Genomic DNA, 26194 nt, shown 5'->3' with positions numbered 1-26194 from the left:
CCTAAACCTCCCCTGAACCAGCTCCAGACATTCCCTGGGTCCTGTCCCTGCTCACAGAAACCAGAGATCAGTGCCTGCCCCTCTATAGAAAATAAATTTTATAACAGAGGGTTGATGTGACAAAATGGATGAAATTATTCATTTTAAGCAGAATAGATGATAATTACACATTACTTCTCATATACAAAATTCAGGGAAGCTCTTGAGTGGCCATGGATCCAAAACCAATGAAAGGGAAGTGTTCCTTCCCTTCAACAGCTCAGCTCACACCAAAGTGCATTCAGACATGCCAGCCCAGTCCTTCCTGTTTATTGCTTTCTTAGGAATGTCTCAAACAGCCACTAAATGAACTTCACACCTGGAGGTCCTGGGAGTTCTGGTGCTGATCCTGCTGGGTTTCTTCTTTGTTTGATGGTGAAGCAAACAAGGTTCCTAGAAATGGATTCTACTGGTACTGTGCCAAAGTTGATGGCAGAATTCATTCCCACAAGGCCCTCAAGACACATCACCTGCTTCTCAAATCTGGCAAGGGTTTTCCCTGAATGCTGGAACTGCAAGACTACCTCAAATAAATGGAAAATCAGCAATCTCTGTTCTTTGAGCTCGCCCTCAGACACCACTCTGGGCTGCTGGATACACAAAGCTCACCTGCCTTTGTTTGCTGGGAAAAGGAAATAGAACAGTCACAGCCCACCAAAACCTGAGAGCTGCTGCAGCTCCCGGTGTAATCAGACACTGCCAGGATTTGCCTGGAGTTGACATTCACTAAAGAGATGTCAAAGCAAATGATGTCACTCTGTTACACAGCAATGGCAAGGTTACCCCGAGGGACATTCCTGGGCAGGGTTAAAATATTCATAATTCAGTTTAGGTACTTTGTGAGCTTCTCTCCTGAAAGAGCAGAGCATAATCCAGTGCTCTGGATTTTAGAGGCGCCTGTCCCTCCTTACATCATTTGACAAAGGCAGTGATCTGGCAGAGCTGGGAGGGAGTTTGGTTGGCACTGCAGTGAGCAGCCCCGAGTGTCCCCAGCTGGGCCATCCCCATTGTCCCGGGGAGGGCCTGGCAGGGGCTATATTTGACTGCAGGATGGGCACTCCAACATGGGGAACATTCTTTTGGGGAGAGTCATTCTCAGTGTCATCACCAGGGAGAAGGAAACGCTCCTTTGTCCCTTCCCTTGCCTGGGGACAGGGGCTCTCCCTGCAGCCTTCACCGGGTGAGTTTGGTTTATCTGTAAATAAACTGCTGTTTGTTGTAAGATTTTGTAGGATCTTCATAGCAGCATCAGTTGTTTTGTGTGACAGCTTTATTGACTTGCACTGCAGAAATAGATTGTGCTTTGTGATCGTATCTGCTTTAGTGATTGATTTTCCAGGGTTGTTCTGATGAAAATCCTGGTTTGCTTCATGTTTTCTCACCAGCATCTGCTCTGTTTTACTGGCATGTTTAGAAAATAATATGCATTTGAATTGAAAAGTGTAGGTTTCAGCAGATCAGAACTCTGAATGTAAAACAATGAAATTTGTCCAGGGAAAAATAAAAACCATTATATAGTAAAAATGAGTCTGTATCAGTAATTATTCATGAGCATGGAAACAAGGCTCTGATGCCCAGGATGACAGGACTCATTCTGCAGCTGAACAACTTCTGAAGAGAGCAGAAGCTATGAAATTACAATGATTTTTTTTCCATAAAAGCCTGTTTTATTTTCTTCTTCTTTTACTTGTCAGCATTTGTTGTTTCTTCCGAAGTTAATGCCCACTAAGGAAATGTTATCAAGATAATTCTGTATTTTCATTTGCATGTTGGGATATTTTGCATTTACCACAACAACTCTGCTTTTCCATGGACTGTTTATAAGAAATTTATTTACATCAACAGAAAACTGTCCAGGAGAAAAAATCGTATGAGAAAATTGTACCAGGAAAAGAGGAGGGTTTGTATTTTTATCAAGTTCAGATTCGAAAGCAGCAAAGCTCAAATCCAAGTAGAAAATTTGCCAAGGGAAAATTTCAGTCATGGAACACGAGCTAGGGAAAGATTTACAAGTATGTTTGAGCAAATTCTATTCAGCAACAATTACATTTGCAAAGCTGCTTTTACAAAGTAACCCGAGCTTTTAGAACCTGTAAATGTGCACAGTGCAAGGATTGTGCTGGGTGGTTTGGATTTAACTGCAGGAGAGGGAGATGAGCAGGGATCCACTTTAAAAACTGACTTTAGCTTAATGCCCACCCATTAGTCAGAGCCTAAAAGCAGCGAGCTGTGGATTCGAAGAGGCTGGGAACAGCCGGGCATGGATGGGAGTCAGGGCAGAGCAGAGGCTGATATGCTGAATTTTGACACTGTTTAATTAAAGGCCCTTTAACACTGTTTAATTAAAGGACCTTTAACAGCCGGGCATGGATGGGAGCCAGGAGTGCCAATGTTTGCTCCTGTGTTTCACCTGTTGGGTGGGATTGCTGTGGGAAGCTTCGCTGGTCACTCTTTGGGAAAATCGTGCTGTTTGCTGAGCTACTCCTTTCAGCCTGGCATTTGGAAGGATGCTGTTTGCTCCATGATTTTTCAACCCTTCCCTAAGAGCTCAGGAGAAACACCTGACCCCTCAGGATCCAAAGGACTGGATAAAGCATTGCGCTCTTGGAGTCCTGAGCTGGAACTGTTCCTGTGTGAGCCTGGGAATGGGGAATTAGAGATTTGTAGATGGGAACATGAGGGAGAGCTCTGTTTCAGCAGCTGGAACTGGTGGAGCACCCTTGTTTGGTGGGAGGTGTCCCTGCCCATGAGATGGGCTTTAAGGCCCCTTCCAAACCAAACCACCCCTGGATTCCAAATAAGTCCTGAGGAAACAAATCTACCCACAAAGGGCTGCCCATCACCTCTTCTGGGACAGCTCCAGCTGCCTTGAGACACTTCATTTCTTCCCCTGATCCCACTTTCCACAGAAGCATCATGAAGCAAACCCCTCTCATAGTGTGAATGTCAGACAATACTCTTACATGAACCTTCACTCACAGCCCCTGAATGCCCAAGCAAAGCAAGGACTTAAAAAGATTCTGTTAAAGTGTCTAACTTGAATGTTTTAGTCTATTCCAGCAAGAAAGTTTGGCTTTGACATCCCATCATGGGAACCCGAGCCTTTTTCCACCACAGAGAGGAGGAGCAGAAGGAGGAGAGGAAACAGAGCTTGGAAATGACCTCCACAACCAGGAAAAAAAGGTTCAAAACCAGGTAAGTCCCAGAGTCAGGGACAGATCGAGTCAATTTGGTCCAGGCAGGGCTTTCCACACAGTCACAGATCTGTAGAATTTTGAGTTCATGAAATGATGGAACATTATCTGGGTTCTTTTCCATGAATCTGCCCCTGGAAGTGATGAAGAGGAGACTTTCAGCCTTTCAGATCTATCGATAGCAGCTGCCCTTGCCTTGACCTCCAAAACATCAGAGTAAGTCAGGAGTTATTATAACTGCAATTAACCTTGTAGGCAACATCCCAGCTCTGTATCAGGGTCACAGCTTCCAACTTACTCTGTTGGAAGCAAAAAGAACAGGTTCAATCCAGAGGTTCTTCCTTTAAAAACACCGAGCCTCAACTAAAATGCAGGAAATTAAATGATGGTGCCATGTGATAATGAGGAACATTGCCCTGCTCACATGCAAGGGCGTGAGAGGAACCAGATTTTATAGGAATACATGGAAAATACTGACGGATTAATAAATGAATGGTAACAGGTGGGACTCTCCCTCTTTCCTAGAAAATCTCAGCAATGTCCCTCCTTCCTTTGATCCTTTTCCCAGCTTCCTCCCTGGGATTAAAAGTGGTCAAACAGTGGGTCCCCATGGAAGTTTGATCTCTTCTGGGAGTGCTGTTGGTTCCTTTGAGGGATAATTCCCTGACGTTCCATCGGCTGGTGTTCCTGACCTTAACACTCCTGATTTCACTAAAAAATGTGCTATAAACAACAAAAAGGACCCCCCAAAAAGGAGAAAAAATGTGTTATCTTGATCTCTGTCTGCTTTTATCATCATGTAGTGCCAGGGACTACAATCTAAGAAGGGAAGCTGACATCCTGGAGCTGGAACAGAGAGGGCAGAAGAGGATTCGTTTTGGGAATGACATGGAGAAGATGGAAGAGGAGGTCATCCGGACCTGCAGGCTGCTCCGCGTGAGGGCTGACCGGAAGGGGCTGCGCAGGAAGGTCAGAGCAGACACCTCTGCCGGCAGCAGAGATGCCAACAGGCTTCAAATTGTGCTCTGGAGAGGATCCTACACCTAAGCAGGAGTTAGGACAACCCCAAAATCTCTCCAACTAAAGGCCTTGCACCCCTGCCACTGGAATGTTATCGCAGGTCCCCCGTGTCAGAGAATTTGTGTAACAGCAGCATCCCTCTGCATTGCCTTTATTCCGTGTCTCCCCGTCACAGGCTATGGAAAAGGCCTGCCTGGAGAAGGAACTCCTGGAGCTGCGCTCGGGGCGGGCGCCCATGTTCTGGATCCCGCTGCGGGCACACGCGGTCTGGGAGAGGATGGACGTGACCCTGGCATGCACCGTCCTGGGCTCCCCAGTGCCACAGGCCACCTGGTATGGCAGTGCCAGCACGGCCCTGCGGGGCACAGGCACACGGGGAATGACAGCCCTGTCCTGCCAGGAGGGAGAGAGGGAGAGCTGCAGAGGTCACAGAAAACACCTCAGTCCAGTCCCAGTGCTAGGACCAGTAGGGGCACGGGGGCCTGGAAGCAGTGACAGTCCTATGGGATGCTTCTGGGACAGGGCTGACGTTCATGGAGGTTTCCCTGTTTCCCTTGGTTTTCCCACAAGCAAACTTGGGATTTAAGTCTCAAAGACCAGAACTTCCTTTCAGCACTAAAACACCACAAACACGCCACAACAAGGCCTGGCTGCCTTGGACACCATGAGAGTTTCAGCATTAAACTGCTGCTGCTTCTACAATTTGTAAAATACAATGCAAGTGTCATTTACTCCCTTTGCATGTTAACCAGCCACTGGGGAGGATGTTATGGACTGGGCCTGAGTGCAGCACACACCATAAATAGCAGAAATAGAGGAAAGATCACCTCAAAAAAGCAATTTGCAAAGTGTACTTTGATCAGTTTAAAGTGACTGACCCGTTCCTCCCCTGGAAGGTTTAAGTGTGCAAACATTTGCATTACTGATGACTCGTAGGCAGCCAGCTCTGCTACTGTGGGAACTCTGTGTGTCCTGTGTCCTTCCAGAACGACCTCTCTGAATTATTCAGAGAGCAAAGAGAAGCTGAACCTCCCACACATCCCTGGTGAACGAAGGGAAGAGACATCTGTGAACTGCCTCACAGGAGCTGCAGGGCAGGGAATGCAAAGCCAAGGCTGAGCAGCCACACAGGACCAGGGAGGGGGTCCGGCTTTAGCTGCCAGACTGTTTTGGATTGAAGAGGGAGATCTGTAAAAGAGGGAACTGTGCCTACTCCTCTTTCTGTGGTGTTTGATGTGGGTCCTTCCCTAACAGCACATTTCCTTCTTTTCCACCAGGTATAAAAATGGAATCCCCATCGATCCCCGCCGAGCCCCAGCAGGAAAATACAAGATGCAAAACAAATTTGGGATGCTGACCCTGCACATCAGCAGGTAATGTCTATGCCCTTGGCTGAGCTGCTTTTTCAGCTAAGACCTGCTCTCCCAAAACTCCCAGTTTGTGTATGATAAAACAAGTAATTCTTCTGGAATCTGACCTTTCCTGCCTTTAGGGTGTTGTGTTTGAGTTAAACCTTTGCCAAAATCCACAGCAGTTCACAAGGTTTAAAATATCTTAGGAAAATAAAACAAAATCAAACAAAATTTAATGGCTTAATTTACTTCTGCTCCTCTTTTTATGCATCAGTAACATTTTTTCCTTCAGGATAAGGAAAGCAAATCAAGCACTTCACGAGCAGACACAAGAATGTGATTAAGGAGGATCAGTGTAAGCAGAACAACATTAGTTCTGAGCTGTGAATTATACAGTGACAGACAAATGCAGATCTTCAGTGGAATCAAGTGTTCCACAGGCCTTTTGCTTGTTCAGTACTTGAAATGTTTTGCTTCTGGGTCTCAAGAGAAAAAATTGACCCCAAAGTATCAGAAATCCTCGTAACTGAAAGGAAAAGCAGCTTCTGAATGAAAAGCAAACACCTCTGGGATTAAAGGGGAACCCCTTTGAATTTGTCCTGTGAAATAGGAATAACTGAAAGTTAAAAAGGAGGGGAACTATTTTTTCTCAGATGCTCCATGGAAGATTCTGCTGAATACAGTGTGGAAGTAAAGAACCAGTATGGTGAAGCTTATTCATTTGCTACAGTGCTTGTCAGGAGTAAGTACAAATGTTCCTCTGTGTTTAAACTTTCAAATACTGCAGAGTCTTCAAAATATTTTCATTATTTGATAGGCACACACAAGTACTCTGGAAAAGCAAAGTAGTTTGATAGGAGCTGAGAGAACAGCTTCTCTTCCTTAGTCACTTCTGGGCCCAGCCAAAGTTTTTCCTTTCAGATTCCATATGGACACAGCTGTCCTTTCACGGGGATAAAATTGTACTAAATTTAGGTGCTTATTTCTTCTGGACTGCTATGAAACAGCCCCACAGTTAAACACACAACAGGCTTAGATAAGCAAGAAATGGGTTCCCAAGAGCTGTGGCTTTCAGAGGGACCTCTCAGTGCATTATTGCAGAGAGTTCCACATTTTCCCCTGAAATCAGTAACTACCAAGGGCAAATGCAAGATTTTCTTCTTTGATCTGTGCTGTTCTTAAAATAACAGGCATAGACTCCACAGATACACATTGTGCACAGCCAAATCCAGACGTGGGGAAGGAAGTAAATAAACCACCAGCACTTAGAAAGGGAAATTAACTCAAGCTTTAGGAAATATGCAGAACAGTCTCACAGGATCACAGTTTGGCTGTTCATGTTTCATATATTTGTATCTGAATTACAATTTTGTAATAAAAAGCATGAACAGAATAGGCCCACAGGACTGTAGACAATTAAGCCCTTCAGTGGGACTGACAGAGCCCTGTGTCATGGGTTGTGTTACTACCACACTTATTTTTCACACGCCATATTTTGCTCTGAATCCTGTCTGGGACACAGATCCCTACAGAAGAATGTGACTCCAGGGTTGTAAGAGAAGTGTATTATCACATCTTTCAGGTCCTTTAATTAAACAGTGTCAAAATTCAGCATATCTGGAAATATGCAGCAGGCATTTACCAGTTCTAAAGGGACGTGTGCAACAGCCCAGAAACCCTTCATTTGCAGCCTTCCCAGATTCCTAAATTCCCCCTATCCTAAAGCAGAAAGACAGGAAAAGTTACCAGGGGGTTCTCACAGTATGGCCACAACAGGAACTGGCCTTTGCCACAAAGCAGCAGCAGCCTGAAAGAAAAAATCCAGGCCAATAATCACCCACTCCTCTCAATTCCCTCTGGAATCTTTAGGATCAGAGCAGGAATGAAGATGGAACAGGGCCTGTGGTCTAGCACAGCAAGGCCTGGCTGGGACAGCTCTCCTCACCTCTAAGTGCCTGGTTAACCTGCCCCTCAGCAGGGCTGAGCTCTGCAAACCACTGCAGACACTGGTGAGGGGCCCCCAGTGCTCCTCCTCCCAAACCCATCCCAGTAACCCGAGTCTTCCTTCTGCTGTTTGCATTTACTGCTCTGAAAATAGAGATTACACCAAGGCCTTAATCCTGCCTCCACTGGAAACATTCCTCATGCCCCAGGCAGGCCATGGCATCTCCTGCCCTGGCCCCTCGCTGTCTGGAAAGGCCTCGATGCCAGGGGAGGGTCCCTGGGATCCCCAGTTCCCTTTCCCTGAAGACATCACTGAGGGTCTCACAGGACCTGGGATGAGGCTGTTTTACCTCCAGTGCTTTATATTTCCCTCCTCCTCAGTGGTAACACTCACTCCCCATCTTTTGGTCTGCTGCTGCCAAACTTCAGCCACTGGAAGGACAGGCTTCATTTTATGGGCATTTTCTTGCAACTTGAGAGAGAAAGGTACCTCAGTTTCATCTTAAGTGCATCAGTTCTTGGATTTCAGCTCCAAATAATTTCACATTGTGCTGTGATGCCAAGAGGTCAGAGCAGGTGGGGTGGACCAGCATCCACCTGTGATGCCTCCAGAGAATCCAGAAACAACTGATTTGAGGACATCCTTCCCTCAGCTCCAGGAATTACCTCAGTGTCTCAGCACAAATACCCTTTCTTTTGGTTAAATCTTGAAATCCCAGTCACTGGTAGTTTTCAAGAATCCCACGTCATCCTCTGGGAATGCTGTTAAAACTCCGCGGGTTGCTTTTATTCAAATCTTTATTTTATTTGGTTTTTACTTGCCTAGTGCAGCTTGAAAAGGCAGAAGCCAAAGTGACAAACCCCTCCTTAGCTCTGAGTAACTGAGTGCATGTGAGCATTTAGAGCAGGGTTGCTCACACTGGAACAGTCATGGGAACAATCTCCTCTGCAGACACATCCCCAGGGGCTTGTGAAGGGCATCAGCTGTCAAATGAATTAAAGTTTTACCCCATGGTGACACTTTAAAGGTTCAAATTAAGGGCTGGCTTGAGAGAAAAACAGTTTGCTGAGCATCACTGGGTGTTTTTAAGATCATAAACACTCCATGAGATTTGCTAAACATATTTTCTTCTTGTCTTATAGAGTATTATGGAAAGGAGTCAGGATTTGATTCAGAAATATATAAAAGTGAGTAAATCATTGATGTTATTAATTATTTTTATAGCCTGATGCAATGTGATTATTTTTTCCCTGAGAGCTTTTCCTGTCAGCCTGACTGCACATGCAAAGTGCAAGGCCCACTCTAAATATATGGCAATAAACATACTAAAGCAGGAAGGCTCTGGAAGTCCCTTTACCTGCTGACTTTTACTCTTATTCCATAGGATCCCTTTTGGCCAGAGAGGCAGATTTTGCTTTTCCACTGAAACCCTTATTTGCGAGAGAAAAGGAGCCTTTCACCCTCTCCTGTTACTTCTCCTCTGATTTACTGGACCACCAACGAGGCATCACCTGGTTCAGAGATGGTTTGTAGGCAACAGCTGAGTTGATGTGCATTTACCTCTGGGAACATCCCACTGGAATTCATAGCTGTGATTGAATGTTCACAGAAAAAAAAGAAAAAAAAAATTAAAATTCAGGATTCCTGAGCTGCTCTCAGCTCTGCTCAAGCTAGAGATGTTACTATCTAATGTCTGTCTTTTCCCTATTTGTAAAGGATGATACCACTAAAATATTCTGGGATGTTTAAGAATATTTTGAGAGACTTAGTCTATCCAGAGAAAGCACCAAGTGTTTTAAAAGTCTGTGCTTATCCAGTGAGAAAAACTTTTGGATACTCTGTGTTGTTCTGCTGGCAGTCAAAGATTTCCATCTTGGCAATCTTTCTGTCCATGGCTCTAATTTGAAGGCACAACAATAATGTCAGGAATGTCTTAGAGATCTCTCATCTCACTCTGTGTTTTTTGCTGCATTTGGAAATCCACCACTCCTAACCAGGCAAATCCAGGTGAAATTCCTTTCTCCCTTTTCCTGCTCCACAGGGGAGCTGCTGCAGGACTCTGAAGGTCAGGAACTGAGGTACCAGGACCGTGAGGCCTCTCTGACAGTGCCGTGTGCTCACAAAGAGGATGAGGGGTTCTACACCATCCGTGTCCCCTCGCTGGATGGATACAAGGAGCAGACCACTTATGTGTTTGTTAGAGGTATCTACAGAACTTACAGATCTCCTTTCCTATTGCCTTGGCAGAAAGGAATTCCCACCCTCACACACAAGGAAATAGCTCCCAATTTTGAGCATGGATACAATTATCACAATGACCAAATCTTATTTTCACTGGTGATTTCAGTAGTAGAAAATAGGATTTGTGTTACTGGGATAGGCCCTTGGACACTTAAAATTAAGCTATTCAATGAAAATTTTGGAAGAGAAAAGAACAAAACCTAAGCACCCTCACTTGGTGTTGGTACAGATGCTGCAGCACTAACAGCTGGTGCCCCAGGATCCCCCCTCAATGTGAAATGCCACGATGTGAACAAAGACTGCTTGGTCCTTTCGTGGGTAGCACCCAGTGATGATGGAGGAAGCCCAATCCTGGGATACCTCATTGAAAGGTCTGTCAGTTAATCATCTTTGAGCCAAACCCCTCATTCTGCTGTGGAAATAGCACAAAGGAACCCTGTGGGCTGTGCTTCCTTGCAGGTGTGTGGCTGGCTCAGAGGAGTGGGTGCAGTGCAATGCCCAGCCTGTGAAAAGCTGCAGGTGCCCAGTGCTGGGCCTTGCTGAGGGACAGACGTACCAGTTTCGGGTCAAGGCTGTCAACAAGGCTGGCATCAGCCGCCCTTCAAAGGCCAGTGACCCCGTTACAACCCACGATGCCAGCAGGGACAAGAGAGTGACAGGTTGGTACCAAACCCAGGACTACGGGAGACTGCAGGAATAACTGAGTGCAGATTGTCCAGATCCTTCCCATTCCCACAAATGCCTTCTCTGAGCCCATCTTGGGAGCACTCTGAACAGAAAAAGCTCAAAATACCATTGTTTGTGACATAAAATGTCTGTAATTATGCATTGAACAAATGACCCAGTCCTGGGTTCCGTGTTTCTCCCCAAGCACCTCCTGTGGGTGGATAACACTGCCCTGTTTGCCATTACAGTGATTCCATACGACGACGGCAGGATGATAGAAATATCCAAGGATGACCTGGAAGGTGAGGTCAAATTTCCCCAAAGCGTTTGTCTCCTTCTTTATATTGAAGAATCTTAATTTACAGTGGGAGAACAGAATCCATTGTAAAAGAACTTGGTTTTCCTGCCGTGTTATCACTGAAATAAAGCCATTCCTGCCTTCCCATAGGACACATCAAAATTCCCTTGCCACCCACCAATGTTCATGCAAGTGAGGTCAGAGAAGATTATGTGGCTTTGGCCTGGGATGAACCAGATCCAAGAGGCAGAGAGCCCCTGAATTATTATGTGGAAAAGGTAAGGAAATTGTATCACACAGGAGGGGAGCTGCAGAGCAGAACCATCTGTTTCTCGTGTGGGCCATGGCACAGGTGAGGCCATTGCCAGTCAGGAACTGGGGAGATCCGGCCTCAAACCTGGCTGGTTCAGCCTCCTCCAGCCCCCAGGTCCCCTGAGCCATGATCCTGATCCTGACACCAGCTCCAGGACTAATGATTAACAGGGAATAAACAAGTAACTTTTACACCACAGAACAGTGGCAGAATTCTAACAGGAAGAACTGTTCCTGCCCTACAGCCCTGAAGGGTGGAAAAGTTGCAAAGAACTACACAATACCTCACTGTCCCGTTCCCCACTAATCATTCTGTTGGTTAATTAGTATCTTCCACCAATCTCCTTTCATACATTCTCATTTCTCACCTCCTGTAGCAAAGGGGCCCTCTGTTGCCAAGGGAAAAAAGTTTGTATCAACAAGAAGTACTTAATTTATGACTTTGTTCTGTGTTTTGTTTGGAGTTATTTGAAACTCCTTTCCTACAAAGACCTGCTTTGTTATTGGTCAGGAGGGTTTTGTGCTTCCAATAGGAGTTGTAAATCATCACCTTTTCTGTTACAGTCGCTCGTAGGCAGCAACTCCTGGCAAATGGTGAACCTGGATATGCCAGCAAATTCCCCAAGATTTGCACTCTTTGATCTGGTTAAGGGAAAATCGTTCCTGTTCCGCGTGCGATCCGTGAACAAGTACGGGATCAGCGAGCCCTCCCTGCCCAGCCCGCCCGTCACTGCCGGGGCAAAACTGGGTAATTATTTCATTACTCTGCTCTGCACTAACGATGTGGAGAAGGGGATTGACTCTGAAAGGAACGAGGGGGATCCCCTGCCCACCCTCTCCTCTAAACTTCATGGTCTATGATTACACAGCAGTCGCTTTGATATAAGGAAATCTCTTAAAGCCTTAAATCCTTCTTTAATAGGTTTGCAGTTGGTCAGGGCAGTGTAAATCTAAGCAAGCACTGAGTGGGGAATTACATTTAATAAAATAGGAACAGTTGAACCCTGTATTTAATCCAAGGATGCTTCCAGCATGGTGTGAGGGAGGTGACAGTGTGGAAGGAATGACAGGAGGCTGCAGCAGCCTGGTTTGGGGGGCTCAGCCAGGACAGCAGCCTCTGCAGGGCTGCTCTGGGTTGTTTTCTTCCTGGACTGAGCTGACAGCAAGAGGGGCAAAGGCTCATGTTGGTGTTTCTCTGCTGCAGAGAGATGAGCACTCACTCTCTAATTGTAAACTGTCCCACACTGAAGCTGCTCCAGTGTCCATTCATGGCTTTCACTGCAGAGTGAAGCAGGTCCCAGGTCAGGGTGGAGCCAAGGACAATCAGTAGATGAGTTTTGTTCCCCCTCTAATTCAGAGGAGGTTGTGTGGGGTAAGTGCTGAAATCAGTGGGACAGAAAGAGGAGATCTGGCAAACCCAAGCACAAAAACAGATCCTGTAGAGTGGGCCCCTGTCCGTGGCATTTTCTTCTGATTCCACAGAATCCCAGAATGGTTTGGGTTGGAAGGGACTTAAAGCTCATCCATGGGCAGGGACACCTTCCACTATCCCAGGCTGCTCCAGCCCCATCCAACCTGGCCTTGGGCACTTACTGGGATGGGGCAGCCACAGCTTCTCTGGGCAATGATTTGAAAATGGTGCTCTGGAAAAGGTGAATAAACCAAGCAGACTAACCCATTTATAATATTTTGGGCTTTTTAAATTATAGATTTTAACCATCACTATTTTTGTCTGTGTCTTTTGTTTGTTTCTTTCCTTTTTTAGCTCCTCTGCCTCCACCATCTCAGGTTTTGGCTTTCAGAGACACCAAGACATCTGTTGTTCTGCAGTGGGACAAGCCAAAGGATGGCCTGGAGCCCCTTGGCTACTACATCTACTGCCGGGAGACGGGCACAGAGGAATGGCAAACAGTCAATAACAAGCCAGTGACATGCAATGAGTGAGTTCAGCTCCTCTGCTCCACTGAGGGATGACAGGGGCCCAACCTGGATTCTTCTGTTTCTGGCTGGAGTCATGTTTCAGATAAAAAAAGAACTTCCTTCAGTCCCACACACAGGCTGGCACGCACACCAACACCACGGCCTCTTGGAGGGTTCAGGATTGCTCCAAGCTTCACTTTCACACCCAGAGCTGGCAGCAAAGGCTCTGTGCTCTCCACAGGCTGGGGCTGTACAGTCACACAGACCTTGGGGCACCAGCAGAACCACATTCCACGGTTTTGCCTGTTTTCCAGTAGAGTAGGTCAGTGTCAATCACATGCAGGATTTACAGTCCCTCTCCAGCTGTGGGGGTCATGTCAAGCAGAAAAAGTCCATTAAAAAGTCCTGTTTATCTCCCTGCCAATGGTGATTCCTCTCCATCTGATCCATATCCACTGTGATTTATTTGGAGCCATTTCATGTGACACATTAATTTGTAGTGACAAATAATGATTTTGCAAGAATGAAGCCTTATTAAAGTGTGCTGCTGTCTGTTTAAGCACTGTTTACCTGTACTTTGCACAGGCAAACACAAACATATTAATTTGCTCTTCCAGATTTACTGTTCCTGGGCTGCAGCCTGGAAAAGAATATGTGTTTTGTGTGAAATCTGTCAGCGAGGCAGGACTGAGTGAGAGCTCACCAGAAACAGATCCCATCGTTGTCAGGCCGGCAATCGGTGAGTAGTGACCAAAATTAAACCCCCATCTGTCAGCTCCCAGTGCCTGCTATGGTGACAGTGTCTGAGAAACAAAACAAAAGGGAACTCATTTTCTTGTACCCTGCAGCTTCTGCCACCAATTACACTTGCCAAGCGTGGACACAGTTAATTAATCAGCATTTTGACCTAGCAGTGTGTTACATTTGCAGTGTTAATTTGGCTCTGGTACAAGTGACCATTTTAAGTGCTCGATTATGTGATGTCTTGAAATCAACACAGGGAATTTCTCAGGGAAATTAGAAAATCCTACAACCACACCATCCAGGATCTAACCCTCCATGTTCCCCATTTTATCAACCCATTGCTTCTATGTTTTCTGTCACACAAACCATAAAGCACCAGGCAAGAAACATCGTGAGACACATCCATGACTTTTGCTGTGACTTCCAAATGAGAATGTGGACGTTGTGTTGACCAGTTCTGTTTTGTCCCCTGTGCCCAGCCTGTCCCTCGGCCCCACACGGCTTTGTGCTGCTGCACTGTGGCAAGGCTGAGATGACCATCGGCTGGAAAGCCCCGAAGCGCAAAGGAGGAACGAAGATCCTGGGTTATTTTCTGGACCAGCACGACCACTCTGAGCTGGACTGGCATGAAGTCAACACTCAGCCAATTCCTCAGCGAGTTTGCACGGTATCCATGTGGAGCACAGCTGGGAACAGCTGGACCAAGGGTTGAGCTGGCTTCTCTCTACTTCTTCTAGTCCAGAACTGCCTTGCTGCCCTCCCCAGCCCACACAGGGCTGCACTAACCATGTCTGCCCTTCTGCACCCCAAGGTCAGCAGCCTGCAGGAGGGGCACCTGTACGAGTTCCGTGCCCGTGCCATGAACAGGGCTGGAGTTGGGGAAGTGTCCGAGCCCAGCGACTTGTTCAGATGTGAGGAATGGACAATGCCAGAGCCAGGTATCGCTCATGTAAAACCATCCAGGAAAACACCACCAGGTGTATTTGTTATCTCCCCACTCTTCCAAGGGATTTCTACCACAGATCTGGTTGCTCCCAGGACAGAAAAGCACACAAACACTTCCAGGGATGTTCCCATGCAGGGTATTATTCCTGTATTACACAGAAACACCACCCAGGTATTTTTAATAATATTGTTTCCAGAGAATGAAGAATCTGGATCTAAACACTTAATCCCTTTGTCTTAACACCACAGCAAGTAACATTAAAGCAGCTGGTTATGCTATTTTATAAACCTACCCCTAATTACCATAGAAGGCATCCCCTACAGAGCCACATCCAACTGTTACCTTGAACTCTGCTCTCTGATCCCAACCCAACTGCAGTTTTCCCTGCTCCCTTGTGTGCCAGGCCCTCCTTACGACGTGAGGTGCACTGAAGTGAGGGACTCCTCCCTGCGGCTGCACTGGGAAGCTCCGCTGTACCTGGGAGCAGGGCCAGTCACAGGGTATTTCATAGACCTGTGTGAAGAAGGCTCAGAGGAGTGGAAACAAATAAACAAGCAGCCCATAGCCACCACCCACATGAAGGTCTGTACCTGCTCTTAGTGTCCAAGTGCTGCTTCTCTTAGTTCTGACATTAATTCCTGGCTGTGTTTCCTACAGGTTTCAGACCTGGAGACAGGGAAATGCTACATTTTCCGAGTAAGAGCACTGAACAAGGCTGGAGTTGGACCCCCTTCACTCCCCTCAGATCCTGTGGTGGCTAAAACCAAACCTGGTATGAAACTAAAAGCTATGAGATTGGGCCAGTCTGTAAATAAATTGATTATTTCGCTGAAAAACTGCTTTATGACGCATCAGCTACTTGCTTCACAGCAAGAAACACCCTCAGTAAAACAAAGATTAGCAACTCAAGCTGCCCAAATTAATTAGCTCTAACTGTGCACTGTGTTTGGGGGTTTGGGGGGTGTTTTTTGAGTTAGATGTGCAGAAGCTCAGCCCTGATCTGCTTTGGTAAGGAATGTTTTGTGGGTTTTTCGCTCATACAGGCACAAATGAAATTGAGCTCGGGGTGGATGAAGAGGGTTTCATTTATATGGCTTTTGAAGCTCCTGAAAAGAATGATTCTTCTGAATTTATCTGGTCAAAGGACTATGAGGGACCTCCAGATGCTGACAGAGTCGAGATTGAAGAGAAAGGCAATAGGTGAGTATCCAATGCACACTGAGAAAATGATCGTGGACTGGTGAGTAAAGAACACATTAAACACCAAGAAAAATGTGAAGCCAAATGTTGCCCTCTCCTTTCCCTGATTCCCAGCCCTGGTGTCCATGAAATGGGCTGTTCAGTGCAATCTGGGGAGCATCTGCCATCATATTCCCAGTATCTTTACCTTGCTCCTCGTGTCATTTATAAATTCCCATCAGTTCTGTATTTCCTGTTCTGGTGTATCAAATTCTGTTACAGGAGGCATCATTTCTGAGGTAAATATAATTTTTGCTATTATTCCTTTTACTTCTAGATCAAAACTTATACTGAAAGAGCCCTCAGAAAAGGACCTGGGTGTGTATTCAGTGGAGGTCACGGATGTAGATGATGATATCTCTGCCAGCTGCACTTTAACAAAAGAAGGTAAAAACTGGTAATTGCCAACAACAAAAAAACTAATGTGCCCTAATTTTCTAATCTTAGATGTTTAGAGGAAAGTTTTTTGCAGAAGAATAGTAAGTGACTAATGTCACTTAATGGTGTCATTAAAAAGATGTTTCCCATTCCTTGAAGGCTCAAGGGCAGTTTCTTTTACAGTCCCCTAAGGAAAGATTCCATGCTCCTGCAAAGTCATTTTTCCATTGCAGTTCAGATTTCACACTTGGCTATACTGTCACAGTGATTTAAAACTTCTTTAGCATGCTCCCTGAATTGATCCAACCAACATTTTATTCAGATATAACCGACAATTACCTTCACCACCTTTTTTAGTCCTCCCCATTATCGAATGTTTTATCTTCTCTTTGAGATAAATAAAGTTTATCAACAAATTCAATTAAATGGATACAATTAATTTGTTTTGGCCTAGTGTTGACTTTTTATTCTCTGCATTTCAGATCTGGACAAGTTATTGAAACGTAGCCACGAAATCAGGAACCCACGTAAGTTGAAGCAGCAAAAAGCCACGAGCACAGAGCCAGCCTGGGAAAGGGGAACCCCAGCACAACCCTGGCTGAGCCAAATCCTGTGGTGTGCCTGTGATTCCCCTGCGGGATTCTCTCTGTTTGCCAGTGATCAAGCTGATATCTGGCTGGAACATTGATGTTCTGGAGAAAGGAGAAGTGAGGCTGTGGCTGGAGGTGGAGAAGCTGTCCCCGAACGCTGAGCTGCACCTGATCTTCAACGACAAGGAGCTCACCAGTACCCCAGTAGGTTTTCTTCTGCATTTCATCCTGATTTACTTTCCCACTGCTGAACAGGGAGGTTGAGCAAGTGGGCACATTCCCAGTTTTCTAAATTCCCATCAGATAGTTTGATGGGAATTTTGAACTGAATACAGATGAATCTCATCAGTTCTAAGAGCAGATGGAAGTGATTTATTTCTCAGTGCAAAGCACTGGAAATAACCCTGCCTTGTGTGTTACAGCACCCTCCAACCACCTCATACATCCACAAAAATGTTCAGGCCTCCTCCTTGTCCTCCCATATCAAATTAATATTAGAACATTTAAAAAATACTTGGAATGAGAGGACCAGAGGGGAGAACAGTTGAGAATGAAGCACAAATATAAATCATGGGCTGTCAGCTCAGTGCAGAGCAGCAATGCCAACAACCAGGACCCCCAGAACAAAGGACGGGGCCAGGCCAGAGCAGTTTGGAGCTGTCAGTGCCCTGTTGCAGGGGTGAAAGGAACATGTAACAAACTTATCTAAGGCTTTATCTCTTCTAAAATCTGTCTCCTCTCCACTGGAGAACTGACACGGTTCTGCACAATGAAAAGCATTTGTCAGGCTCCTCGAAGGGCAATATTTGCTCAGAGCAAACGGGGCAGTGAGGCAGAGTGATGATAGTTGTGTTTAAGCACCTGGCAGTTTCGGGGTGCAGGAGGCTCAGGGGTACCTGCACCACGGCAAGAGAGGGGAAATATTCCTCGTCCTAGCCAAGTGTGTAATTCCATGTCACAGATCATAACCAAGTGCAACTCTTCCATGACACTAAAAATCACAGACATTCTGGTTTCAGCTCTGTAATATCCAACAAGGAAGAATGTTTTGTGTTAGGTGGTTTCACAGCAACTTTCTCTGTGCTGGAAGCAATTCTACCATTCCTACACACATAAATAACAGATGAATGCCACAGCGTGGCACAGCACAGTGCACTGCCTTCATTATCCTGTAGGATGAGGGGAGTTTAAAAGGATACAGATACAAAATGACTGGAATATCTGCTGTGGAAGATGCTGTGCCAGGATCTGACCTCGGAACAGTTCTACTGTGGAAAAACTCTTCAGTTTATCCTATTTTCTTTGTTTTTTACACAGACACACAAAATCAACTTTGTCAAAGAGAAAGGCCTTGTGGAACTGATAATCCAGGATTTCTGTGCTGATGACAAAGGGGTGTACACAGCCCAGCTCAAAGATGGGAAAGCTAAAAATCAATTCACCCTCGTTCTCGTGGATGAAGGTAAGTGGAAATTCAGGATCAAATATAGACTGCCATGCTCAGTGGAAAGTTTGTGAGGCACTTAAGGCCCCAAAGTATTTCCAACAGTTCTAATGGCACACTGGGAATGGAGAGGGCAAATTTTAGCCCACATTTAAAGTCCAGGAATCATTTAAGAAATTATCTGAATCTCTCTTTACCATAAATTAAAGCTTTTGGTCTTATAAATAGGTGCTTCATGATAAAAGCAGTCTGCTGAAGTAGAATGCTTAGTTCTTTCTTTCAAATGTTTCACATATTAGCTTGCAATGGTGAACTGTGCCTTGGCAGCATGTGTGTAGTCATTTATCTCAGGGCAGGATCAGGCTGGAAATTCAGTGTATTTAGCAGCTGGTCCATTGCACTGCACTGAAAGCAATAAAGAAACTGTGTCAACTGCACTCCAGGACATGGCACACAAGCTCAACATGGAACACGCAGCTCCCTGGACATGCAGTACAGAGAGCCTCCTAAAATTAATTAAAAATAGAAAGTAACAAGATTCTCATTCAAATCCTTCCCCATCACATGCCTATCTCTGGTTTCAGTTCTCTGCACTTCGCTTTCAAGTGACCTTCTAAAGCTTCCCTAATTTTTGAATAGAAAATGTCTGTAAAATGTCCAATGTCCCTGACTCCCTGGAGAGACACAGGCACTTTCCCAGAGTGATTCAGCACTTGCTGGGTTCAGGATAGAAAATAAATTTGATGAGCTGTGCTCTAAAAGTGCACATTTGTCTTTACTGACAATGTAAAGGCAGATACTGAAGTTAGATGTGGTTGTGGCTCGCTGCCTTCTTCGGTTTTCTTACTTTTTAAATATTTTAATTTCAGGGTTTCTGGCTTACCCTTTTATATGGTCAAATCTTGTATTTAATTTGCTAAATGCTTAATGGTGAGTTCTTCAATGGTGCCTTTTCATTTTTTATGAAAAGAAACATTAGGCTCTCAGCATAAACAAACAGCACAGCTCTAATGATAACACCTTTGGTACAAGAAATATCCAGTACTGGGGGATTTGTTGACTTTGTCCTTTGCTGCTTCCACAGCTTTTGATAAAGTAGCAGAAGAAGCTGAAGCAAAACGGAGACAATGGAAGAAAAAGCAGGGTAAGATCAACCAAAGGTTAAGGACTTGTCAGAATTATGCCAGGATGGCAAAACCCAAGCAAAGTTATCTCACTTTATCATCTTTTTAAACACATTATTTAAGCTGATAAGACACTAGGACAAGACTCCTTGTTTTCAGATACTTTGCCCTGCCCTTAAAAATCAAGACAATGAAATAGTTTTAGCCAAGCTAGCCAGATTTATCAATAGAGATCTTCTGCATCAGTGCTGTGACACTGAACACTTTCAAACTCTGAAAATTGTCCAACCTGAATATATATTCTGTAATTAAGATCCACTGCCTCTCCTTGTAGAAAACAGGATTTCTGGCTAAGTTTATAAAGATCCATGCATTCCACTTTCACCTCCCATCTTATGTTGATGAATAAAGAAGTTTATAAAACAAATTCAGAGGAAAAATACTACAATTGGAAAGGTGAGTCCCTTCTAGTGAGGATAAAAATATTCACTTAATAACGACTGTGACATCCCACTACGGGTCCAGTGTTGCTCAGTATAGGATGAAAGTGTGTCTGAAGTTATTTATTTCAGTTTCCCTCCCTGGTCCCTGCAAAACTCGGGAATTCCCAGCTGCACTGCAGGAATTCAGCACTAGATGGAGGCCCTCCCGCAGGAAACACGGCAAAGGCACCACTCCATCCATTTATTTTCTTTTCCAGGTCCACATTTCATAGAGAACTTGAAATGGAAAGTTTTGGAGAGCTGTGAAGTGCTCCTCACCTGCAAGGTACACAGAGCCCGGGCTGAATTCCCTCAGCATTCAATTTTAGGTGTAAATTTTCAGAGGATATGAGCAGTGCTTGTGCAAATGCTTTGCTGCAGACCAGTGATAGCAAGGAGATGGTTTATTTGGGGCAGAAATTTTAACAAAGAAGGGAGTTTGTCAGATTCTGGAGTAATGTAAGTGATGCTGCATATTAGGACATCCAAGAATTGAGGAATCAAATGTATTTTGACTTCTAAATGTTGACTTCAAACAGCCAACAAACCTGAGGAAGGACACCAACTTCCAGTGGTTCTTCAATCACAAGGCACGAGCTGGTGGAGGGTTTGATCCACAGACTGGGATGGGAACTCTGCAGATCACAAAGGTGAAACATCAAACAGCTCAGAGGTTCACAGGAAAATGGCAAAAAATATGGGTTGATCTTATAAATATTCACATGTGTTTTAGGTAGTGCCCACTGAGTGAAAGAAACACTGAGAAAAGCAGAAGAGAAGAAACTTTTAATGTTACAGTCAGATTCTGAATCTGAATTCTGGTGGAATTCATGGCAGGGGGTTGGAACAAAATAATCTTTAAGGTCCCTTCCAACCCAAACCAGGCTGTGATTCTAAGACCCTAAAAAGAAATAAGATGTTTTTAACAGTGGGTGGCTGCTGAAAGTTTAACACATCCTGAGAGGCTGAAAAGAACCTGAGGGCTTTTCAGGTTTCACACAGGGACTGAGGGCAAAAGCTGAGCTACTACAAAGGAGGTTTTGGGGCAAACTGACCCTTTTTTCCCCCCTCACTTCTGCTCAGTTCAACCAAATTCATTGGGAAGGAAGAAGAAAATCTCAGCTTTTCCCCCTTTTCCAAATCCTGCCCTGTTTCAAGTAGATGGGAAATTTCTTTGGGAGGGGTGTTGTTTGTTTAGGTGCTTGTTTGGGTTTTTTAATCAATACTACACAAGCACACATGTATTTGGTAGGTAACCAAAGCAGATGAGGGCCTGTACAAAGCAGTTGTTTCAGATAACCGAGGAGAGGACTCCACCCAGCTGGACCTCACAAAAGGAGGTAAGAGAACCTTGGATCACACAATAAGACACACTCACACCCCTGCCCCGTGTTCATTTTGGATTTAAAACCAAATATCCTCACTTTCTATGAAACCTACATGTCCTACATGCTTTTATAGGAGTTAAAACCTGCATTAAAAAGTTACTGGTCAAATCTGAAGAGTTTCCTGCTCTACATCCTAATGTCATTTCCACCTGCAGTCATTTCTCAAGCTAGGACAGCATTATAAATTTGTCAAGCCCCTCAGATAAAAGCTCAGGAATGTTTCAGTCACTTCAACCCAGAATTAATCAGAAGATTCTGCTGCCCAAGATTAAATCCTGCCCCGACATCTGGAATCCATCATTTAAACCTGATACACAAATCTCCTGTCTGGGAGGCAGCCGGTTGCACGTGGTGAGTGTGAAGGAAGATAGGAGCATCTAAATTTAGTAAGAAATGCCCAGCATCTGAAAACAAATGAATCAGAGGCAGAAACTCCATTCCCAGTGAGCTTTGCCACAGAAAAAGACAACACATAACTCATGGATATAAAACATCCCAACCATAGTGAAATTAATTGGTAGATTGGATGTGATTTGCTAAGTATTGTATTTATAAACACTTAAATCTTTGTCTTTCAGCCTTTGAAGAGCTTCTGAAGGAGCTGTGCAGGATCAGTGGTATGTCAGCTCTCAGCAGTTGCAGCAGAGGGGGAAAGGTGGGATGGCACAGCCAGAGCCAACTGCTCCTGAGCTGTCCCTGGGTGTGGAACAACCAGAGCACCATCCCCTCACTGCTCCTTTAGCTGGGATTTTGTCATGGAACAGGTAAATTGGTGCATTCCTCCTCAATTTCAGTCTTTCCATTACACCACCAGCTCTTTCTGCTACACCTCTGAAAATCCAGCCTACTGAGGAAGGCATCAAAATCTACACAGAGGTCAAGTACTACACAGACTACATGAAAACGACCTGGTATCACAAGTAAGTCCCCCAAAAACATTTGCAAAGCTTCAGGAGCCCTTGTAACTGTTTATCCAAAATTAAACATTTGGGCCTGAGCCCATATATTTTTAAGGCAATTGTAGATTTGTGTGAGTGAGGGTTGAAAACCAAAGTTCACTCTCATCCTGGAACATGTCTGGGAATTCCAGAATGAACAGCCATGTTATTTTTATCTTAGCACTGCAGAAATATTTATAAGTGATCATCTTTACTAGAATAATAATGATGCTGCACTTATGATACTTCTCAGTTACAGCCTCCTTGGTTACAGACAGAATTTTTTCAAACACTTTATTTTTACTACTCACATTTTCCTAAACCACTCTCTTCCCCCACTCTGAATAAAAAATATTCCCAAAATTACAAAATTCTTCCCAAACACTGACTAATTTAGCCTCATAATGTCTTCCTAAATAGAGAACTGGTGTTTTATTAGATGCCACCTACACATGTATGTAAGAGGGTGAATTTTCAATAACATTCAAGGGCTAAATACTTACAAATATTCAACATGTAAATGGTATTTAGTCTCCTAAATAAGAACTAAGAGGTCTTTTGTAGAGTTTGTGAAGCTTTGGCAAGCTGCCTAAAAGCACAGCCCCATGAGATTTCCTCTCTCCATTAAATGAATCCTGACTCCCACACTTCCAACCACTACAGGTCTAGAAAAAAGTGAACGCTCTGATTTCTCCAGCTCTCCTAAATATTATTGAAATTACATCACTTGTTTACTCAGGGAGAAACAACTGGAAAGCCGTGACAGGATGAGAACTGGGAGCACCATGAATCAGATCTGGCTCCACATCCTGGACCCCACGGAGGCCGATAAGGGGAAATACACCCTGGAGTTATTCGATGGGAACAGCTCCCACAAGCTGTCAACAGACCTGTCTGGGCAAGGTGAGCTGAGTCACACCATGGCATGCACCTGAGCTGCTTTCCAGGAGCCCTTCAAATCATGGGCAGGGATTCCTCTCTCCCTTATTGGAGCTGGAGCTGATTTCCATATGGAATTGGGGTAAGGAGGACAGTGAAGGGCCCACAGAAGCACGAGGAGAGGGGAAGTGGGCAGGAAAAAGGATTGAAGCCTTTAGGGAGCCTTGGCACTGCTGGGGAAAGGATGAGCAGGGGGGCAGCTGCTCCTGGGATGTGTCCAACTCCTCCACTGGACAACAGAGCTTACAGGTGGCATCTTGGAAAAGAGAATTTTCAGGTTTACAAAGGCTTTTCCAAACTGTTGGAGTTTTTTTCCTCCTCTGAACTTCTCTTTGGAAAGAGAGAACTCAGTCCCACTTATTTCAGCAGCACACAAACAGAGCTGTGTTTCCTTAAGGCAGGGGTAGATACCATCTAGAGGGTAATTATATTTATCCATGTAATCCCAGCACTGATAACAACAACATCATGTTAAATCTACTGAGTCAAACGAAACAAAAGGCAACTTTCCCTAAAACCTTTCCTTCTTGCAGTCTTTGAAGACGCCCTGGCTGAGCACAAGAGGCTAAAGTAAGTTCCTGCCTAAATGTTTTCACAGCTAAATCTATTTTGAGTCTCATACTCTAAATTGTTAATATCATGGCTAATAAATAAAACCACAATCATTTTCTCTCCCATTCAGGGAAGCAGCAATAGCAGAAAAGCGTAAGTAAATTAATCTCTTTCCTTCAGTGAAACAAAGCCAAGTTTGCTGATAAGAAAAACTGAAAGATTGTATTTGTTCATTCCCAGGTCGTGCCAGGGTCGTTCAAGGTCTGCCAGATGTTGCCACCATCATGGAGGACAAGGTAATATTGAGTAACTCCGTTAACTGCTCCTTGCACAGGCACAGAAGGATCACTGATGGGGAGGAAAAATCCCATCCTGTACATTGCCAGCAGCTTCTCTGAGCTGCTGCAGTTGCCAGAGGTGGGAAGTGGTGCCCTCCTAGGTCATCTGCACAGCCAGATCCTTTCTGTTGTCTTCCCATTTCATAGGATTGGACTTTTAAGGCCTTTAGGTGCTGGGCCTGATTTCGCCATCAGACCAACTCCCTGCTTACATTTCTGAGTCACATTCCCCTTTCCACAGGCAGCATAAAAACCTGTAAAGTAACTGCAAACTCACCGTGTGCCTGTGGAAGTGCCACTTTACAGCATGAGAATCTATAAAAAGACAGTAGCACAAATATGAGTCAGGCCCAGTGAATTCAGGCAGGTTAATCCTGACTGTACTGGAGGGTATCAGGAAAAGGAGTAGCAGTGTTGGAATGTCACCTAAGGAAAATGTGGGAACTGGTTTTTATTGTCCTTAATTTAAAAGATGTGTGGATGTGGCACTTGGAGACATGGTTCAGTGGTGGCCTTGGCAGGGCTGCTTAAGAGCTGGACTCAATTTTAAAGTTTTTTTCCAATGTAAATGATTCTGTGATTCTGTGAACTGAATTTCCTTGCTCATTTATAACTGCATAATCCATCTCTGTTCTCTGTTTCACGACAGACCCTGTGCTTAACTTGTTGTGTGTCTGGAGATCCCTACCCAGAGATCTCCTGGTTCAAAAACGAGAAGGTCATCGTGTTTAAGGACAGATACAAGATGGATGTGAAGGGGTCAATGGTCACAATCACCATAGAAAAAGTCTGCAATGAAGACACAGGAAAATACAGCATCTATGTCAAGAATAAATACGGGTCTGAAACAGGGCAGGTCACTATCAGTGTCTATAAGCACGGGGAGATCCCAGTAGGAACAGAGCAGGAAGTCCCACCTGGGATTACCACAAAAAAGCCTAAATGAATTAGTTAATTTATGTCTCCCTGACTCTGAAAGGAATTTAACTCCTTCAGATGCCTTTCAGTGTCTCTGCCCTAAAATTCAGGCTTGTGTCTCTACGTTTATTTTAGTAATATTTCAGTATTTTGGCAGTTGTTAGAGAACAATTCTCGTGTGTGTGTGTGTGTGTGCTCATGTGTGTACACTGCATGTTCACCTTCCAGAGAGACCCTGCCCTGGTAAATCTGTGGGGGAAATACCAGAGGATTCACACACGAGGCTTTCACTGGAGGTTTTTTGTATTAAATCACTGCATGTAACAGATTTTCTTGTAGCCTGTGTGTGTGTCATTAAAGTCAATCCCTTGGTGACATCTCAGCACTGCTTTGAGTATATCCATGATGAAATCACTCCATCTGTGGGTGTATGGGAAGTCAGGACACACTCCACACATAAAAATGGCCCTGCAAATCAGGAATTCTCACAGGTAAATGCAATCACATTTACAAAATCTGGCTCTTTGTGTGTGAATCTTCTTTAGAATTACCTACTAAAAAGAGAGTTGTGATTGGTAAGAAAAAGCTGAGCACTGGGTTTCTATTTAAATAGAATGAAAAGTTAACTTAGAAAGGTCACCAACCCCTGGGATACAGGCTCTATTTGAATTAAGCAATCTAACTGCAAGACACATAATCTAATGAATGTCTTCCAAAATCAACAGTCATGCCCGCACAGACAGCAAGGAGCATCACTCAAGGGCTGGAATGAGTGAGGAATTCCTGGTGCAGTTGGTGAGAAGAAAAAATAACACATCCTATTTACTTCCTGCATTCACTCTCCAAGCAATGTACCATGCTTTATCTTTTGTCTTCTACTTTAAAAAAAGTAATAAGAAACTGAATTTCATTCAGAGTTAGATGCCCATCACTGACATCTGCTGGATAAAGTCATCGCTGATGTCCCACTCCAACATGATTTTCCCTGTCCTCAAGCAATTGGAGGCCCACAATTTTGGAAGAAATAGCTGTGGATTTTATTCATTCTTTATCCACCATTTAAGGTTCAAGTGCCCCAGTAGAGAATATTGTGATAATTAGGAAGTTAGTATTTAGATAATTAGGTAATCAGTATTAGTACAATACTAATTACCTCGATCTATTGTAAATTATGCAACTTTATCTGA

The 26194-nt window shown here is 44.5% G+C and overlaps 1 protein-coding gene and 1 long non-coding RNA gene across 5 annotated transcripts; one reads left to right on the top strand and one right to left on the bottom strand.

Moving 5' to 3' along the window:
• The first annotated feature begins 35 nt into the window (after nt 1-35).
• MYOM3 (myomesin 3) lies at nt 36-26173 on the top strand. Of its 4 annotated transcripts, XM_032132537.1 has the most exons (38): nt 38-1219; nt 3090-3234; nt 3375-3449; nt 4037-4202; nt 4429-4586; nt 5531-5626; nt 6259-6347; nt 8693-8737; nt 8935-9075; nt 9592-9753; nt 10021-10162; nt 10251-10450; nt 10706-10759; nt 10906-11033; nt 11632-11815; nt 12833-13007; nt 13605-13726; nt 14211-14398; nt 14543-14669; nt 15081-15259; nt 15335-15449; nt 15721-15877; nt 16194-16303; nt 16777-16821; nt 16952-17088; nt 18202-18346; nt 19413-19472; nt 20153-20220; nt 20474-20584; nt 21187-21274; nt 21901-21939; nt 22137-22242; nt 23000-23163; nt 23733-23769; nt 23882-23904; nt 23992-24047; nt 24739-24945; nt 25733-26173. In XM_032132537.1, the coding sequence occupies exons 2-38, from the start codon at nt 3128-3130 to the stop codon at nt 25781-25783; spliced, it is 4257 nt and encodes a 1418-aa protein (XP_031988428.1). In that variant the 5' UTR covers nt 38-1219; nt 3090-3127; the 3' UTR covers nt 25784-26173. The 4 variants fall into 4 exon arrangements, with proteins under 4 accessions (XP_031988429.1, XP_031988428.1, XP_031988426.1 ...); XM_032132535.1 differs by lacking the exon at nt 25733-26173 and having other exon boundaries at nt 24739-25389; XM_032132536.1 differs by lacking the exons at nt 38-1219; nt 25733-26173 and having other exon boundaries at nt 2974-3234; nt 24739-25389.
• Nucleotides 16588-20558, bottom strand: LOC116455106. Its single transcript, XR_004244303.1, has 2 exons — nt 20483-20558; nt 16588-18733 (listed from the first exon to the last, which is right to left on the bottom strand). It is a non-coding gene; the product is annotated as an uncharacterized LOC116455106 (long non-coding RNA).
• Nucleotides 26174-26194: the final 21 nt, after the last annotated feature.

The sequence above is a fragment of the Corvus moneduloides genome, chromosome 23 (genome assembly GCF_009650955.1).
Source record: "Corvus moneduloides isolate bCorMon1 chromosome 23, bCorMon1.pri, whole genome shotgun sequence".
Classification (NCBI taxonomy): domain Eukaryota; kingdom Metazoa; phylum Chordata; class Aves; order Passeriformes; family Corvidae; genus Corvus; species Corvus moneduloides.
The sequence above is the reverse complement of the archived record's forward strand: the minus strand, read 5'-3'. Positions and strand labels throughout refer to the sequence as shown.